General features: G+C 39.3%; 2 protein-coding genes across 3 annotated transcripts in view; one reads left to right on the forward strand and one right to left on the reverse strand.

Moving 5' to 3' along the window:
- The window catches only part of csul (protein arginine N-methyltransferase 5), an 8,704-nt gene extending 164 nt beyond the window's left edge, over nucleotides 1-8,540 (reverse strand). The window contains exons 1-12 of one of the 2 annotated variants that reach the window (XM_043006450.2): nucleotides 8,381-8,540; nucleotides 6,611-6,729; nucleotides 6,075-6,298; nucleotides 5,760-5,872; nucleotides 5,367-5,453; nucleotides 4,848-5,049; nucleotides 4,316-4,524; nucleotides 3,949-4,108; nucleotides 3,545-3,683; nucleotides 3,057-3,260; nucleotides 2,028-2,209; nucleotides 1-1,415 (exon numbers count right to left, since the gene is read on the reverse strand). The exon at nucleotides 1-1,415 is cut by the window's left edge and continues 164 nt beyond it. In XM_043006450.2, the coding sequence (XP_042862384.1) occupies nucleotides 1,263-1,415; nucleotides 2,028-2,209; nucleotides 3,057-3,260; nucleotides 3,545-3,683; nucleotides 3,949-4,108; nucleotides 4,316-4,524; nucleotides 4,848-5,049; nucleotides 5,367-5,453; nucleotides 5,760-5,872; nucleotides 6,075-6,298; nucleotides 6,611-6,729; nucleotides 8,381-8,466 (1,878 nt within the window). In that variant the 5' untranslated portion in view covers nucleotides 8,467-8,540 and the 3' untranslated portion in view covers nucleotides 1-1,262. Of the gene's footprint in view, nucleotides 1,416-2,027; nucleotides 2,210-3,056; nucleotides 3,261-3,544; nucleotides 3,684-3,948; nucleotides 4,109-4,315; nucleotides 4,543-4,847; nucleotides 5,050-5,366; nucleotides 5,454-5,759; nucleotides 5,873-6,074; nucleotides 6,299-6,610; nucleotides 6,730-8,380 lie in introns of both variants that reach the window. The other variant, XM_043006449.2, reaches the window with a different exon arrangement.
- A 369-nt stretch (nucleotides 8,541-8,909) lies between these two features.
- LOC122247302 (uncharacterized) lies at nucleotides 8,910-18,714 on the forward strand. Its single transcript, XM_043006456.2, has 7 exons — nucleotides 8,910-9,230; nucleotides 13,842-13,928; nucleotides 14,842-15,022; nucleotides 16,539-16,751; nucleotides 17,102-17,387; nucleotides 17,902-18,013; nucleotides 18,554-18,714. Exons 1-7 carry the CDS (start codon nucleotides 9,154-9,156, stop codon nucleotides 18,666-18,668), a joined length of 1,071 nt encoding a protein of 356 aa, XP_042862390.2. The 5' UTR covers nucleotides 8,910-9,153; the 3' UTR covers nucleotides 18,669-18,714.
- The last annotated feature ends 741 nt before the right edge of the window (nucleotides 18,715-19,455 follow it).

Below are 19,455 nucleotides of genomic sequence, written 5' to 3' on the forward strand. Positions count from 1 at the left end.
GTCTTTTGTCCGCAGCCTTTGAGAAGAAAAGAAACAACGTCCACACTCGGTCTGGTGTAGGGGGGAAATGGGAGGAGGGAGGGGAGGAGGGAGGGGAGGAGGAGGATGGGGGGTGGGGGATCTGATTACGGTCGTAAACATTCACGCAGCCAGGAAACTTAAGGTATTTCATTGCGTTGCTTGTGTTTCTGCGCCGGACTTGTAAGACAGGTGGCCCGGAGAATTTTGATAATAGGAGGAGGAGAAGCAGCACGATTTTCGAAAGACCAGTGAGCCTTTAAGGAGTGTGGGATTCAGACGAACAGAGTAAGAGATGAGAGGGAAAAGGAAAGAAACAAGATGGAAAATATCTGGGAAGGAAAATTAGAGTATAGAGTAAACTTCGAGAAAGAGGAAGATTATACATGTTCCTTTTTTTTGTACACAAGGCTCAACAAAAAAAATATGCACCACTGGTAATGACCTAAAGTACAACGTTAACACATGGAGATTTGTATCTAAATGTAGAACAGTACAGCATTTATAAAAAAAAAAGCTACCCTCCTTAATAACTCCCTTGGAGTGGAACCAAAATAAGGGTACTTTTATAAGCAAAAATATAATTATTTTAAATGCTTCTTTTACTATGCATACAAAAACACTGACTACAAGTAAAGCCTGAGTTTGGATGAAACAAATTAAGTAAGTGGACTCTTTCTTTGCTGTTTCCATACTTGCCATGATGCAAGTAAAAAAGAAAGAAGGAAAAAGTATTAAAACAGATTCTCATAAGCCATGAAGCTCAAGTGATGAAATTTGATTGGTTCTTTTTATTTAGCAGAATTTCAAGGGTTATTGGGAGAAAAATACCACAGCAGTGCTCACTGCTCTAACTTTCCACATTGGTCAAATATACTGCATGCCTGCCGAAGTTCCACCATCATCCGAGGGCTGGGATGCTGGCGTCCCTCTCTGGATGAGACTCTCGCGCCTCGGGGAAGCTTGTACACGTCCCACGCCTTCAGTCGAGTGCGTTGCTTGATGTTGGGTCGGTGAGCTAGGCACTCAAGCTGATCCTCCCCAAAGCTGTTATGTGCCACACCATCTTCCAGGACCATGCTCAAGCTTCATCTCTGGAGGCAGACTTGCGCATAATCCATCTTAAATAGAGAAATTTGTGTTCTTGGCTTCAGCACTCTCTCTTCCTCCTCAAGCCATCTGGGTTATGCCAAAGCACTGACCAGGCTCAACACAAAATACAAGAATCCTAGGGGCTTTTTCCGTTATAAGCCTATGGTGTATGCTCGTCCATTGGGGTTGTGTATTGAGCCCACCAGCGGCCCAGTCACGCACCACTCGTACCACACGTTCTTCCTGTTGGTGCATCTCCAGAAATGTACCTCAAGCAGCTCGCCAATTCGCACCGGTACGGGCTCCTGCGGGACGGTAAAACGTGTGTGAAAAACAAAGCCTGACAACTGTTTTTTTTCCCAAATTGTAGTAATATTTATCATTATCACTTAAATTTCTAACTGAAATATCCTGCACTCAATGAAGTAGAAGCTAGGAAGAAGCATTTTATATTTTTATTATTGTTATTAGTTTAACTTTAGCATATACTACTGTTGAAATTAGCAAGGTAGGGTAGAGGAGGATATGGTGAGAAGAGAGGAAAGAGAGAGGAAAGAGAGAGGAAAGAGAGAAGGGGGGGGAGAGAGAGAGAAGGGGGGGGGAGAGAGAGAGAAGGGGGGGAGAGAGAGAGAAGGGGGGGAGAGAGAGAGAAGGGGGGAGAGAGAGAGAAGGGGGGAGAGAAGGGGAGGGAGGGAGGGAGAGAGAGAGAGAGAGAGAGAGAGAGAGAGAGAGAGAGAGAGAGAGAGAGAGAGAGAGAGAGAGAGAGAGAGAGAGAGAGAGAGAGAGAGAGAGAGAGAGAAAAAAAAGAAAGAGAGAGAGAGAAAAAAAGAAAGAGAGAGAAAGATAGAAAAAGAGAAAGAGAAAGAGAAAGAGAAAGAGAGAGAAACATACATCCACAAAGAGACAAGTGAGCTGACCTTGAGTGGGAAGAGGATGGGGAACCAGGAGAACATGCCACGAGAATGGGTCTCTGGCTTGATGCTGAGGAACACATCTTTATACAGAGTGGCCTCAAAGTATCCCCCGAAACCGTGGACGACATTGTCTTCCGTGATCTGGAACTGGAGGGCCTTGTATCTTGTGTTGTCAATCACTTTATCTGCGAGGAGAAACGTCATGTTCACATTTTGTCAATCACATTGCAAGAATAAATTTGTAAATCTTAATAAAGACAGACATAATACAAAAGAACATATCAACTCATCATTAACCCCTTCAACACGAGGACGCGTATACTGCGTCATCGCAGCGCTCGCGTCAAACCCGAGGACGCGCATACTGCGTCATGGCTCAGTTCTGGTGGAATTGAGTTTTCTTTCTTCCGGATACTGTACGAGATCTTTCAGAATAGAGGTCGGATATGATACGATATATTACTTGACTTTCATTATTAATAATTTATTACATAAGAGTGGGATTCGCTTATACCAGGGGAGGCATTGATGGGCCTGCTAGCAATCATTTTATTATTTATTTATGGAACATTATGTAAAAATATAAAACTTATTATGATTAGTTTACCATCCTATTTCAATCGTTTTCTTTGGTCATCTGAGAGAGGCCTCCCACCAAGGTCACTCTTTCCATCTTCCTCCCAACCCATGTAAATAACTTGTCACATGCACATGGGGGAAGAGGTTAACTATCCCATTTTGATATATAACACATGATGATTATATTGAGGTTTTGGCTATGAACTTGTAGAGGTTTTGGCTTAAAACTTGTCATATTCAGTAGCGACGTTTAAAATTTGGCGCGCGCCAGCAGCTCCGATACGGCGCGAGGAGCGTTTTCTACTGCCCGTAGTGAAGGGGTTAAGTAACAGACAGACATTTATCTTCAGAAGTAATTAAGACAATTAATAAGAGACAGACAGACAGACATCAGAAGTAATTCAGACCGAAAGGAAGAGTCGCCCAATCGGCCCACTTCAACCACCTAATCACCTTTGTTTGGATGCGAGAAGGTGAAAAGAGCTTGCGAAGGGGCCAGCTCTTTCTTGTTGTGGAGGAAGACCACGTACGGCGTCTCAAAGTGGGCCAGGAAGTGCTTGTCCTTCTCGCGGCAATTGCGGATTTCGTTGTAGAGTTTTGGCGACTGGAGGGGACTTAGGTAGGAGGTGTAGTTGCAGGGAATGCTGATACCATCCTCTGGAACAAGAGGGAGGAAGAAATTGGCTTTCAATTTGCAGAATTATATTACATGGGGCATGAAATCACTCACATTAAGGATTTGCAAATGAATAAACATACTGGTGATACATGAAAAACCGTGAGAAGAGAGATGAAGTTTAACTTTCTGCTATTTTCATAAACACATGACTTGGAACACAAAAACACACAAACATGAAGACACACTAACTCACTTTCTATCAAATCTCTTCAACAAATACTACTGCACACCACACTATATCACAACCTCATCTTTGGCTTACCTTTCATGAATTTCTGTGCACCGTCTAGACACTCTGGTGAAAGTTCGTTATCTCCGAAGGACCCTAGGAGCTCGGAGACCAGGATGTCGGCCTTTTCTGGTGCATCCCAATCTCTCATGTCACACGAAACTACGGTTACCTTTGACAAGAACAAGAAATTAATGTTTTGGTGATTGGTTTACATCACACAACATTATCGTAACCTGTAAACAAGGCATTTAAGCATTCTGATCAACAGCTAGCTCTTTCATTATGTACAAATAATCAGAGTATAAGCTAAAGAATGGTTGGAGTTTAAATGAATCATATTGTATTAGAAAAATGCTGTATAACAATAACAACAATAATAATAAAATAAGAATTGAAGAGGAAGAGAGACAAATTAATAAAAATATTCTTATCACCTGGTCACCCCAATCCTCATCCTGTTGGGCTTGCAGTGTTACGACTGCATTGGGGTTCTTTTCGACTGCATAGATTTTTATCTTCCGATGCCCTGCCTTTGCTGCAGCCAAGGCTCTGCGCACAAGTGGTCCTCTACCAGCACCAACCACCATCAGCACTCTTGGGGAAAAAGCAGAGATTGAACGATAACACATGAAACCAGAGACAAAGCAGTTCTCGAGGGACATCCCTGGAACCCCTTGATTTTCTTATCACAATAGAATTTTACAAAAAAGAAGAAAAAAAAGAAAAAGCTATGGTGTAAACACTTCCTCCACCGAAACTAAAACTGAATCCTCGCCCGCACAGCTATCTCAGAACACATACATCTCCTTGGTCTCTTTCTCCTCTTCAGGAATCTTGTCGCAGATGGCCAGGTACATGGCGCGCTCGTACTCGGAGTACTTGACGGGGTCCTTCTCGAACACCTCGTATGTCTGTGACTCTAGATTGTCCATGAGGGGCTGGAGGGGGCACTGGAGGTAGTCCTCGTATCCTCTGGCGAAGTCCATGAGTGGGTCCATCTCTTGGTTCACCTGTGGGGTCGAAAAAGCCTGCTCTTGTTAATTATTTCCCCTTCTGTGTTTGAGTGGACATCAGATACTTGAACCTTCTGCATTTCCCAGGATATTTAAAATAAAAGTGGTCTGTGATTTGAAGAAAAAGAAAAATGCTCATGTCATTAAATCATGCCCCATGAATAACCTATGCCCAAAATTAAAAAGCTGATTCACTATAAAAGGAAATGAAACAAAAAATAACGTCAAAGAGTTGGGCAAAACTAAAAACCTGTCAAATAAATCAAACTTCTTAGACACACACACAAACAAAAACAAAAAAAACACTTTCAGCCACTAACCCTGATAATATGTTCTAAATACTGCTGATAGAGCTTGAAATGTTGGTGTCTCAGAGGCCCTGACACCACAAACTGCACGTGGAGCTTGAAGAGACCCCTCACTAGCTGCTGGTGTGCTCGGGAGAGGACCGGGAAACCCTTCTTGTTGGTGAGCCAGATGGACGTCGGCAGAATGGCGCATCTGATGGGTTCTCCTAGCCACCTGGGTAGTGGTTTTCCAAGGTGAGACCAGTTAGTTAGGAAGTAGATGTCATTTCTGCTTATAATGGATGCATTGGAGTATATGTATATGTATGTGTGGAGAAGCATATGTGTGTGTGTGTGTGTGTGTGTGTGTGTGTGTGTGTGTGTGTGTGTGTGTGTGTGTGTGTGTGTGTGTGTGTGTGTGTGTGTGTGTGTGTGTGTGTGTGTGTGTGTGCGCACATGAGTACATATAAATAAAGATCAACACCCTTTCAACACGTGTTAAAAAGGAAACTAAAATAAAGCATGTTTACAATTGTCTCTAAACCCCCTTACCTATCAATAACAGACTGTTCTGGAAGATCTGCAGATACTTCAAGTGCCAAGCCAATTTTCTTCTCCACATTGGCTATACTGTGGAATCTGGAATATGAGAGAATTACATATAAATGCCCATCATGATTTTTCAGTTTCACCTTTTCAATAACAGACAAACTATTCTACATTTATTTAATACCCTCATCTTCTTGTAACTGAAAAGGTTGATAATTATGAGGGTATTTATAATTGCCATGGTAGCAATACCATGGGTAATGACAAGAACAATGACTGAGAGAGAGAGAGAAAGAACATTAAAAATTTGTAGCCAATACATGTTCCAATATACAAAAGATGATAGTAAAACTAACAAAAGTTTTGCATGCACTAACAAGACCTGTTCGGCCTTACCTATTCCACCATGTCCAAGTGTCGACCCCAAACCCATCCTCACTCGGAGATTTGTCGGAGCGATACTGTGCTGCCAACTCCTCTGGTGCCTGCATTGGGACTCTCACCCAGACCTGGGGGGATCATTCAAATATATGAGAAAATCCTGAGAAACAGAATCAATACATGGAATGAAAGGATACATATTTTACACACTAGAGCCAAAATTTGGTCTTGTGAATCCTAAAACCTTTAACAATCCACAGAACAAAACAAGTAAAAAGAAATAAGGAAAAAAGGAAAAAAGTAAACTGACACGAGCCACCAGCCACACACCTGGTAACAGACACCCTGAACGACTCTGTTGTGAACAAGACGTGCGATGTTGCAACATCTGTCGGTTGTGAGGGTGAACATAATGGCTGGAAGACCCAGGTGGGCGGCGAAGGTGAGCTCCTGAGTGACCGTGTTTTCGCTGTTCTGCCGCAGACTGTTGTTGGAGGACTCCAGGTTCAGGATTGGGCACGGGCTCAGCCGCCCCACGATCAGGCTGTTCCATTCTGAAATATTTTAGGTTGTTGCACTTTTGGGAAACTTCAGAATTTGCTCTAATATGGCTTATCTCAGTCTTTCTATTATCATACTGAAATTCAAGTAGTTTTCACCCAATAAGATTTAACTTAATAAAATCATTAATAAAAAAAGAAGTGTCCAACACTATTCTATGTATCAATATGAAAAAATTTTGAAACCCATGAGAAGAAGAAAAGAACCACATACTGAGGAATACAGTCTCAATTTTCCTCACAATCCCTAAATAGTAAAAGTTAACCTATAATCAAAATAGAATTAGAAATAATGTTGTTCCTCACCCGAACTGCTCAGGAGGAGATCAGAACGTGTAAAAGCACCAGCTCTGTTTTTGGCTTTTCCGTCTACATGTTCCCTTGTGAATCGCGGATGTGCCAGAGGAATGGAGAGGAAATCATATCTGAAACAAAAAAAAATATGACACACTAGAGTTATATGAATATTAAAAGGCAATGAAAGGCAATAACAGTCAGTCACTAAAATCTATGGACAGAACCTTCAGATTAAGTTAGATACAGATTTAAATCAACAACCTAGAAGCATCATCTAAAATTGAATCAAACCCTATAAAAGAAGAAAGAAGGAGAAGACAATTGAATCAAATCATGTATTGCAGGGTAATCCCTACTTTGTGTTCTAGAGCATGGTCTCATGATGATGATAATAACTGATAATCTATTGCTTAGGGACAAAACTCTCACAACAAGTCAAATTGCAGCTGTCTGTTCATTGTTCTTCCAAATCATTCAATCAACCAGAAATGATTGGGGTTACCATCGGCAATGAGGGATTTCAATTTGAACTAGCAAGATTGCCAGCCAAGCATGTTACAACTGAATTTGATGATAAGTTGCCAGGGAGGTCTATAAGATCTATCTTCCTAGAATATATTTGATGGTCTTTGCTGGAGTGGGAAGTGTGGAAGTCATGGATGAGTGACTGTACACGTACCTATACTTTGCGAGGATTATCTTTTATACCTAATAATCTTTATGTGATCTTATGATCTTTATTTTCGTTCTTCTCTGTCTTTGTGCAGTCCCCTTATTAATAAGTACCAAACAAACTTCCAATTCACTAACAATCTAATCCTTAACCCATTCCTGACGCCCCGGGGCTATTTTGGCTCTAAATGGCTGAAATGCTGGGATATTTGAACGCATAAGCCTAGTGTGTCAGGATTCTCAGCCGCACTGGCCACAAGCGAGCACGCCAGCCTGAACAAAATAACTTGTCCCTGGCGTCTGGCCCAAAAACCACTAGACGTGATATCTTGTCACCCGTCGTTAAAGGTGGCAACTTTCCAGCTCAGATCATAAATATTCCAGACAAAATCAAATACATTTAATTCACCGATAAATGTGACACATCCAACATAAAAATAAACTGAATGAATCAATTTATTGAAAGTTACTAGGAACACCTCCATTGGCTCACGAAACTGCCATGGCCTTGGTTGAGTTTTAACTTGACACGGCAACTTTTCAACAATGGCATTTCCTTCACAAATTCACAATAAAGAAGTTACTCAACAAGAGAGTTAACTGCTGCATGAAACTAAAAAATTACCAACGTGTCTTTGGCCCTCTAGGAAATGGCAATATAACCTCGACTGAGCCTATGGGGCAAAACAGATATCATTTAGATAGAACAAAAATCACGTCAAGAATAGGGGAAACTCCTATTTCGAAAGGCAGCGCAGGTTGTCTTAGAAACATCTGCTTATTAATTCAACATGTAAATAAATCCAAGATAAGTATCCCGGGAACATATAATTACAACTATAGAACTAAAACACTAAATCCTTCCCAAAGTTTGGAAAATTAATAACACACTAATACAACGAAATTACCACCGTGTTAATTCAAAATAACAAATCCAATAACCAATTATAAAAATACGTTAAACATGCGTTGCACAAGTTGCCTCTACTCCAGTACAAAATTTTGCCGCTTTTCCCACTCGCCTAAATATCAGTAACTAAGCTAATTACAAATGATTAATCGCCCTCTCCCGTTAGCAATAAGAGCAATAAGGCCTCAAGTACCTACCCAGCCTTTGACGATTCCTGGAGACTGTCATTTAACTCGTAAATATTACTGCACTCGAGACCGCACGAGACACGAGAGCCAGCCATGATTGTAAACAACGCTCTGAAGCTCACACGCTAGCTTTTTACATATTGATCCCGCGGTCTCTGGGCCGGAAACGAGTTTATGTGCTACAACGAGGGAGTTAGATAACTGAATGGAGTGATTTTATGAAATAGGGTAAGTAGGGGGATTAGGTATAAGGTGTGTATAGAAATGGAATAGGATAGAAATAAGGATCAGTGGTTGAGACGAGTTTATAGGAAAAAAGTGAAGGGCGTGATGCGAAACGGCGATGGATTTTTTTTCTATTCTATTATTTCATTTTCCCTCGTTCTCTTAAAGATGTTTTAGTAGGGTTGTAGGATGTGGTGGATATAGAGGTTTCGAAAATAGTTTATCGTGTGGACTATGAGGTTCTCCTTTTATCATAATACGATATGGGGTAGTAGATTATAACACAATGTCTTTGTCATAATTTTTACAAGTCATGTAATGCAAACAAACTGCATTATTTCTTTCAGAATTTTTAGTAACCTATTCATATTATATTAATATAAGTAAAGATACGAATAAAATGCATCTTCATATCGTTATAAGAAAAATACACACCGAAACATCAAAATTTACTCAACAATGAACGACATGTTGTCATGGTTACCGCGTCCCGGAATCTCGCCTCGCGCTAAAGTAGAGAAATATATTTCTATTGTTAACTCTACTGTATCTTTGCAATGAGTGATGTTGCTGACTTTCCAAAATCGAGGAGTTGGGTGTGGAATGATCACCGCGGCGAGCTAGTTAAGATCAGGTACTTAATATGAACTAAATAGTTATAATATTACATCGGGTCCTGTCATAAAGGCTATTTAATGTCACTTATGACTTATTTAGATGTTCAAAGTCCTAATTTTTTGTATTATTTGCTATATTATAATATTTTATTCTTATGTTTTTTTTTTCATTATATATTCAGTTTAAATAAAAAAATTGATGAAACAACGGTGGTGTAATAATTCAGGGTATAATATGCTCGAGGTATTGCTATATCTACTGTTCAAGGTATTATATTTTTTGTTTTAGGTATAGTCATATTTTTAGTTAAAATTTGAAAATAGATTAACATTATTCAGAGTATATATATATATATATATTATATATATATATATATATATATATATATATATATATATATATATATATATATATATATATATATATACACACACACACACACACACACACTGATATCTAAAATCTTGGTTTTGTGAATTATTTTCAAATGAATAATAATCGTATCAACAACAGTAATATTATCACTATCATAATTATCGTCATTAACTTTATTGTTATTAATATTACTAATGTTAATATTGCAGTTATTGCTATCATTGCTATGATATGTAAAATCTTGTCATTGCGAATATTTTTTATTGATAATATTATTATGTTAGTAATTATTATGTTATTATTAGCACCACAAATTTTATTCTTATTATCATTATTATCATCGTTATCATATCATCATTATTATCATTATCAATGTTATCATCATTATTATCATTATCAATGTTATCATCATTATTATCATTATCAATGTTATCATCATTATCATCAGTATCTTCTTCTTTGTCTTTGGGCTTATCCCTGTATCAGGGGTCGCCACAGCGCGTCAACTTTCTCCATCTCTTTCTATCTCGTGTGTCCTCCTCCGTAGCACCTACTTGCATCATATCTTCTCTGATGTTGTCCATAAAACGCCTTTTCGGTCTGCCTTTACGTCTCTTTCCTGGTGGTGCCATCTGCAGCATTCTTCGGCCAACGAAGTTCTCTTCCCTTCTCTTCACATGCCCAAACCATCTCAGTCTACACTCTCTTAACTTCTCCCCAAGCATTCTTGTAGCTAGCATGTCCCTCACTGTCTCATTCCTTATTCTGATTTTTTCCGTGTAAGACCCAGATGAATCTCAACATTCGCATTACTGCCACTTCCATCTTTGCCTCTTTTAACTTTGTTACTGGCACTGTCTCCATGCCATATAACATTGCTGGTCTCACACACGTCCTATAGATTTTCCCCTTCACTCCTATTGGTATGTTCCTATCACACAAAACTCCCGTCACTTTTCTCCACCCATTCCAGCCTGCCTGCACTCTCCTTTTTACTTCAGCTTTGCTAGATCCTTCACAGTCTACTGTTGAACCCAGATACTTAAATTCACTCACTCTCTTGATCTCTTTCCCTTGCATTTTAATTTCTTTCTCATTTACACAGAGATTCCTGGAGACTGTGTTCCTTCTGCTGACTTTCATGCCACGCCTTTCCAGGGCATGTCTCCACCCTTCCAGATCTTCCTCTACTTCTTTTCTTCTTTCGCTACATAGCACAACGTCGTCTGCAAACATCATAGACCACGGCGCTTCTTTCCTAAGCCCATCAGTTAACTTATCCATGATAATAGCAAACAAGAACGGGCTCAGGGCTGACCCCTGATGTAATCCAACTTCCATCTTTTACCCTTCTGGTACCCACTGCACTTCTCACTGCTGTCATACACTCATTATACATATCTTGCACCACCCTTATATACACTTCTGGTATCGATGACTCCCGCATGCAGTGCCACAGTTCTTCTCTTGGTACTCTATCATATGCCTTCTCCAGATCAATGAACACACAATCCAGTTGCCTTTGTCCCTCTCTGTACTTCTCCATCAACATTCGCAGTGCAAAGATGGCATCTGTGGTACTTCTCCCTGGCATACAAAAAAAACTGTTCATCACAGATTCTGCAGCAGCTCCTTAGCCTTGTGTTTATCACCCTTTCCCACAACTTCATTGTTTGACTCATTAGTTTGAAGCCCCGGTAGTTACCACACTTCTGTGAGTCTCCTTTGTCCTTGTAAATGGGTATCAGTGTGTTCTTTCTCCACTCATCTGGCATTCTCTCTCCTGCAAGGATTTTGTTGAATAGAGATGTTAGGTATCCAACCCCTGCTTCTTCTAGGCTTATCCATGCTTCTATAGGAATGTTATCTGGTCCTAAAGGTTTGCCTCTCTTCATCTTTTTCAGTGCCTTGTTTACTTCGTCCTGTGTTGTTCCTGTAACCATTACTTCTGCCCTTACCCCATTTTCCTCTCTCATTTCCCTGGGGTTTTCAACATTCATCAGCCCTTCAAAGTAGTCTTTCCATCTCTGCAGCACCTCCTCCTCGGTGGTCAACACTCTATCCTCAGCGTCCTTTATCAGCCTGATTTGTTGTACGTCCTTTGCTGCTCTATCCCTCTGCTTTGCCACTCTATACACCATGTTTTCCCCCTCTTTCGCATCCAACTTCCCATATATCTCCTCACTCGCTTCTTTCTTTGCTTTCGCTACTGCCACCTTTGCCTTGTTCTTCGCTTCCTTGTACAAAAACTTGCTTCTCAGATCTTTTCTTTTGTGCCACTCTTTCCATGCTTCTTTCTTTCTCGCAATAGCTTCCTGTACTTCTTCGTTCCACCACCATGTTTCCTTGTCTTCCTTCTTCTTCCCACTTGTCACACCGACCAATTCCTTTGCTGTTTCCCGCAATACGTTCGATAAGCCTACCCAGGTGTTGTCTTCCTCCCACTTCATCTTCTGGTCTACCTCCAGTTTAAATTTTGCTCACAGTCTCCACCACTTGATTCAAGGTTCTGCCTTTACCTCTCTTCTCCTTCGGCTCGTCAGCCTCATTTTTCCAATGACTACATGGTGTTGTTTTGCCACACTTTCACCTGGAATGACCTTACAATCTCTGCCTTCCTTCAAATGAACTCTGCGGCACAGGATGTAATCAATCTGAGTATGCCTGCCTCCACTTGTGTATGTGACCTTGTGCGATTCACGCTTACTGTAAAAGGCTGTTTATCACAGCCATGTCCGTGCGATGGGCAAAGTCTACAATGGCTTGACCCTCATCATTACGTGCACCATACCCATACTTTCCTGTCATTCTCTCGTCTCCACTGTTTCCCTCACCAACATGTCCGTTAAAATCCGCACCAATTATGAGTCTTTCCTCCTTTGGAATCAACTCAACAGCTTCATCTAGCTTCTCCCAAAACTCCTCTTTCTCTTCTCTGTCACTTCCCATCTGTGGGGCATAGGCACTCACCACATTTAGCAGAACACCATCTATCTCCAGCTTCAGACTCATCATTCTGTCTGTTATCCTTCTCACCTCCAACACACCATTTGTGTGCATTCCTCTCACCACCACACCGACACCATTCCTCGCTCCATTCTCCCCATGGTAGTATAGCTTGTAACCAGCACCCAGATCCCTCGCCTTACTCCCTTTCCACTTTGTCTCCTGTAAGCACAAAACATCCAGTTTTCTCCTCTCCATCATGTCCACAATCTCTCTGCTCTTTCCTGTCATTGTTCCCACATTCAGTGTACCTATCCTCACATCTACCTCTTTCTTCATCTCTCTCTTTCTTCTAACACGGTTTCCACCTCTCCTGTTCTTTCTTGGTTGGCTAACAGTCGCATATTTTCCACTGCTACCCTGCTGGCCCACAGCAACAGTGGCGGCCGTTTTTATCCTGGGCCCCGACCGATCCAGTATGGTATTCTGTTGGTTTTCGCGCATAATTGTCTTGGCTAGTTTTACGCCGCTTGCCTGCTGTCGCAACCCTCTGCATTTCTCCGGGCTTGGGACCGGCACCGACTCGCAGTGGCTTCTACGTCCGGTGGCTGCATTTCATTATCATCAGTATACCAGTCATAATAGCTACCGGAATTGGTCGTTAGGGTTTAAATTACATATAATTTCTAAATAAACCTTCCATGCAATATAATATCTTAGGAATAGAAATGAAACAGCTAGAATACTTATAATGGTCTTTAGTATTACTGATGAAGTTAAAAAATTCATTTGTTTTATGATTTTTAACTTGAGGAGTCTTCAGCTTTTGATGAATTTCACATACTTAAAAAAGTGAAATCCAACTATTCAGTTTTTTATTAAATCATCTAAGTAATTTTGATTCATATACTCATTGTCTGATTAACTATCATTATTTTTTGAAAGCATATAATGCTTGTTATCTCAAGTGCCAGAAAGCTGTTTAGAAGCCATTTATCAATAAGCAGATCAATATTATCCGAACATAATGATATCATTAATACTTTATAATGAAGAAGAAAGGCAATTACAACAACGAAAACAATAACAGTATTAAAGAAAATCAAATTAAATATGTTATATGTTTATTTGTGTGTGATTGCGTGATGTGTAAACACAGTACATATGAGTGAACTTAATGGAATATACACACATCAGAACGTACTTTAGCTTTCATTTATGTGTAAATATATTGAACAAACTAAACACATCTTCCGATATTTTGTTGTTGAGTTTGTTGGTCACGGATCTCTCTTTTTCGGAACAGACAAGATGGCCGACCAGCCAGTCCTTCCGCATCTTCTTCCACTTCCAGAAGGTTCTCTTGTACCGTTGGACATCGAGGCGTTAATAGGTGAGTATTTTAGATGTTAGTCAGTTTCGGAGAGCAATTGGTATTTCGTGGCTACTCCTCCTGTGTCTTTTATAATGGAAAACAATGTTGCATTATCTTTTTATGAATATTTCTTCGTTTCTTTGTTTCACTTTTCACTTCATTCTTCTTTATTTTGTTCCCTTTCTCAATCGCTGTCCTTTTTTCCCTTTCTCTAACGCTTCTCTCTCTTCGTATATTCCTTTTGGACACTTTGAAAATATTTAGTCGTCTTGTCTTCAGTTTTTACCTCCCTTTCTCTCTCTCTCTCTTTATCTTTACTTTTCGCTCCTCATTTCAATCTCTCCCACACCCATATTTATCCTCAATTTCTCAATCTCTCTCCTCCCCTTCCCAAGTCTTATCTATTCCTTTCCCCTCTTTCTCTCTCAATTTCCAAATTTATTCTCGATGTCTCCTCCTCTACCCTACCTAATTATTTGTTCTTATTCTTTATTGGTACTACTACTGTTATTGTTGTTGTTGCTGTTAAATATGTTATTGTTATATATGTCATATATGATATATGTTATGATCATCATTCATATTTATATATTATCATTTTGTTATGGCCATTGTTATTATTTTTTATAATCATTGTTATCATTATTGTTGTTATTATTATCATCTTTATCATTCTCATTATCATCACTATCATTATTATCACGATTATTATTAACATTATTATTGTGATTATTATTCCTCTTCTTACCATTATTATTTCGATCATTATTTTCATTATCAGCATTATCAGCATTATCATTTTCACTATTATTATTATCATCATGATCAATCTATCATCATCATCATCATTATCATTATCATTATTACCATCCTCTTCCCTTCCTTCTTAATCCTTCTTCCATCATGATCATAATCCTCCATCTCCCTCCAGGACTCTCTTGCTCTCGAAGCGCCTGGTGGAGAGCGAGTACGGGCGCCTCGACCCTGAAGAGTGGGAGAGCCTACCCTCCGCCCACGTCACCTTCAGGGACTGTCTCAAGGTCGCCCTCCACCTGCAGGCCACTCAGACGGTCTTCCCCAAGATGTTCCTGGATGTCGTGCGGCTTGAGAAGGTGAGGAGGTCTATGGTGAGGAGAGGGAGAGGATGTGGGAGATATATATATATATATATATATATATATATATATATATATATATATATATATATATATATATATGTATATGTATATATATATATATATGTATATATATATGTATATATATGTATATATATATATATATGTATATATATATATGTATATATATATATATATATATATATATATATATATATATATATATATATATGATATATATATATTTATATATATATACACACACATATATGCATGTACATATATATGTACATATATTTTATACATATGTATATATATATATATATATATATATATATATATATATATATATATATATATATATATATATATATATATATTATATATATACACACACATATATATGCATGTACATATATATGTACATATATATATATATATATATTATATATTATATATATATATATATATATATATATATATATATATATATATAATGGTGATGACAATAGTAGTGATATTAGTGATGATAATAGTGAGGGAGCGGGGGGGGGGGATGGGAAAGGGTAGGCTTCTTATGAAGGAAAAGAGGAGAGAGAGTTAGGGAATGTAAAGAGAAATAAGAGGAGGTAGAAAAAAACATGGTAGGACGTGAAGAGAGAAGGGTAAGATGTAGGATATTTAGAAGGAGGTGGATAGGAGAGAGAGAAAAAAGAAACTTAGAAAGATGTGTTAAAGGGTTTTGTGAAGAGATGGAGGGAAAAGTAAGAAACTGACAGATAGTGTGTAGACCCACTGTGAAGGAAGGAAGAAAACGGCAGATCCTGCATAAAGAATGATGAACAAAACTTTGAATAACAATAAGTAATCATGCAAAATTGTGCTGCTAAACCTCTCCAGTTAACAATCCTGTTTCTAACCTTACTAACCTCAACACGAATACAAGTCACCACACATCTCAACATGAATTATCATCCATTTTCTATTTTCCACTCATCAAAGTTCAAATTCCACGACCATCACCACCCTCACCATAACCAGTCACCACACACCATCACCACTCTCACCATAACCAGTCACCACACATCATCACCACTCTCACCATAACCAGTCACCACACACCCTCACCATAACCAGTCACCACACACCATCACCACCCTCACCATAACCAGTCACCACACATCATCACCACTCTAACCATAACCAGTCACCACACACTCTCACCATAACCAGTCACCACACATCATCACCACTCTCACCATAACCAGTCACCACACATCATCACCACTCTCACCATAACCAGTCACCACACATCATCACCACTCTCACCATAACCAGTCACCACACACTCTCACCATAACCAGTCACCACACACTCTCACCATAACCAGTCACCACACACTCTCACCATAACCAGTCACCACACACCCTCACCATAACTAGTCACCACACACCACCACCACAAACCAACCAACAACCCCAAAAACCCCTCACCTCCCACCTCCCTCCGTCAGGTACAAGAACTCCTTTGGCAACTAATAAGGTACTTCGGCGAACTGTTCCTGCAAGCGGACCTCATAAGAGGGATTGAACCTCCTGCAGTAGGGAACCAGAAGTCCTTACAGCTGAGATGGGAGAGGCGCCTATCAGCTGTTCTGGATCCCTTGGCTGCTACATATGGCTTGGTGGTTCTAGGTCATGGCTTGGAGAACCTGCATCATATGAAGGTCGGTCGGAAGGTCAGAGGGGTGATGGATGAACTGAATTTTGGGTAATAAGGATAAGGGTGATAGTCATGATGATGATGATGATAATGGTGGTGGTGGTGATGATGATGATGATAATGGTGGTGGTGGTGATGATGATGATGATGGTGGTGGTCCTACTACTACTACTATTACTAAACTATTATTATCTCTCTCTCTCTATCTCTCTACCTCTCTCTCTCTCTCTCTCTCTCTCTCTCTCTCTCTCTCTCTCTCTCTCTCTCTCTCTCTCTCTCTCTCTCTCTCTCTCTCTCCCTCCCTCCCTCCCTCTCTCCCTCTCTCCATCCCACACTCCTCCGACTCCCTCACAGCGCGGCCGAAGCCTGCACAGCTACGGCTCCCGCGATAACAGCATCTTCGAACGGCTGTATGAGCTCTGCGAACTCCTGGTCTGGATAGTCTTTCGCCGTCGAGATCGTCCCGTCGTGCACGCGGAGATAACGAGGCTGTTCAGGGGCGAAGTGAACCTAGAACAGCAACAGCAGCAGCAATTGCAACAGCAGCAGCAACAGCACAGGCAGGTGTCGTACCATCATCACCTGGACGATCCACTTGAGCAACGACCTAAACACCGGAAGAAGGGACCCGCACTCTTGAGTAGGAAACGGGATTCTTTTGTGTTCGTTTTGTTTTCTTTTCTTTTCATTTTTTTAAATAAGTTTTTTATTTTTCTTGTTGTTTTATATTGATTAATGCTGCTATCATTTTTTTTTCGTCTGTTTAGTATATTGACTTTTTTCGGTATTTTAAGTTTGTTTATCTGAAATATATGCTCAAAAAGTTTGGCTCGATTTCCCTTTTCTCTTTCACGCACAAAAAATCTTTATTAAAAAGAAATCCGTTTAACTATATATCTCTCTCACATAATTTCTCAGATATGCTTATTCATTTAATTATCTCATATGTTTGTATCTTCTATTTCACACACAAAAATATCCACTCATAAATATAAAATGAACTAAATCTCTGATATCTTTCAAAATATCAATTCAAAATGTTTAACTAAATATCTCTCTCTCACATTTTCCTCTCCTCTTTCAAAACAAAAACATCAAACAAAATTAACTCAATCTCTCTCATATTTTTTCTCTTCTCCTTGACGCAAATAAAGAGATAATTCAAGAGAGTTCTGGGTTAATGATGCGTAAAGTACCAGACATGTCACTGACCCAGACCATAAGCTCGTCTGCCGAAGTGTTACCTGCTCTTACCTATGACAATGAGTGAGTATAAGGAAAGAGTTTGATTTATTTATTTTTTTTCTTTTTTATTTTTTGATATGCAGTTGATTAATTTGTACGATAGAGTAAGATGTAGATTTTTGGCACCTCCCCTCCCCCCATATCCTTCCAAACATGAGAGTGAAATCCACGTACAAACCTATAGAATAGAGAGGAAAAAAGGTTTGTTTGTCTCTTGTGTAGAATAATAAAGAAAAGTAAAAAATGGAAATTTGATATCTCATATCTGGAAAATCTTATCTTTAAATTGAGATAGTTAGCTAATGATTATTTTAAGACTTAGACTGGTATATAAATATTACGCATGTATAGATGAGTGAACAGCATTTGAAAGTAACATATTTGTAAGAACGAAAGTAACTGACTTAGTATTAGATATTCACATGCCGGATATTTAATAAATCAGTAATGATTTCAAGGGAAGCTAAGTATAGATTAAATGTTTCCTTGGATAGAAATATGATTTCCAAATATTTATGAAATATTGATTGGACATTAACAATTCTGAATTCTCATTTATAGAAACGACGTCCTGAGTACTCAAGGGTTATGGCTGATCGGAGCAAAAAGGGCAGATCTGAATGAGTACTTGGAGCCTGCTGTTCAAGAAATCGACCAACTGAGCTTGCTTGATTAAAGCAACTATATGCAAATGATTTCGTCAGTTGTTAATGGTTATATGAAAACGGTTGATGTAAAATAAAGATAAAAAGTCTTTCTCTATGCTATTATCCTCTACATAATTCCTCTGATTTTATTTTGGTTTTCATTTTCGTAAAATACCTGTACCATCTGACTGGCCTTTCCTCTGTCTCTTTTACGTTAGTTTGTTTTTCTGGATTTCTTATTACTTATCGCTCACCCCTTCTAATGATACATTATTCCTAGATGGGGAATCGTAAAAGACTTCATGCATTTGTAAGATCTGGGTCCTGATTTTTTTCCTCTTATATATATATATATATATATATATATATATATATATATATATATATATATATATATATATATATATTATATATATATATATATATATATATATATATATATATATATATATATATATATATTTATATATACCATCGAGGATTGTGCCGGGGCACAGGTGCCGGGCCAGCGTCCAAGATGGTGGTGACTATCCCATAGTGATCGCTCGTGGCAGTTGGTCCACAGACCAACTAATTCTCTCGACCAGAGCCACAGTGACAAAGGTAAGGTCAAGGACCCCCCCACCAACATGCGTAGGCTCCTGGTTATTGAGAGGAGCAATCTCGGGGCACGACTCAAGCACCTCGGCTATGTGGTACCTGCCGCATCACGACTCCGAGTGAGAGCCAAGATGGGGTGGTGGGCATTAAAGTCTCCCCCTATGAGAATTGGCTCGTGTGCCGCAGCAGCACAGACTTCACTAATATCTAAGCTCC

Source organism: Penaeus japonicus, unplaced genomic scaffold, assembly GCF_977035675.1.
Source record: "Penaeus japonicus unplaced genomic scaffold, GWHDUDI00000001_assembly GWHDUDI00000042, whole genome shotgun sequence".
In the NCBI taxonomy this organism is placed as follows: Eukaryota; Metazoa; Arthropoda; class Malacostraca; order Decapoda; family Penaeidae; genus Penaeus; species Penaeus japonicus.

Coding starts and splice junctions, on each gene's coding strand:
- LOC122247302 (XM_043006456.2), top strand. CDS start 9,154: ATGAGTGATGTTGCTGACTTTCCAAAATCGAGGAGTTGGGTGTGGAAT. Junction 9,231..13,841: donor GGCGAGCTAGTTAAGATCAG/GTACTTAATATG, acceptor TTTTCGGAACAG/ACAAGATGGCCGACCAGCCA. Junction 13,929..14,841: donor GGACATCGAGGCGTTAATAG/GTGAGTATTTTA, acceptor ATCTCCCTCCAG/GACTCTCTTGCTCTCGAAGC.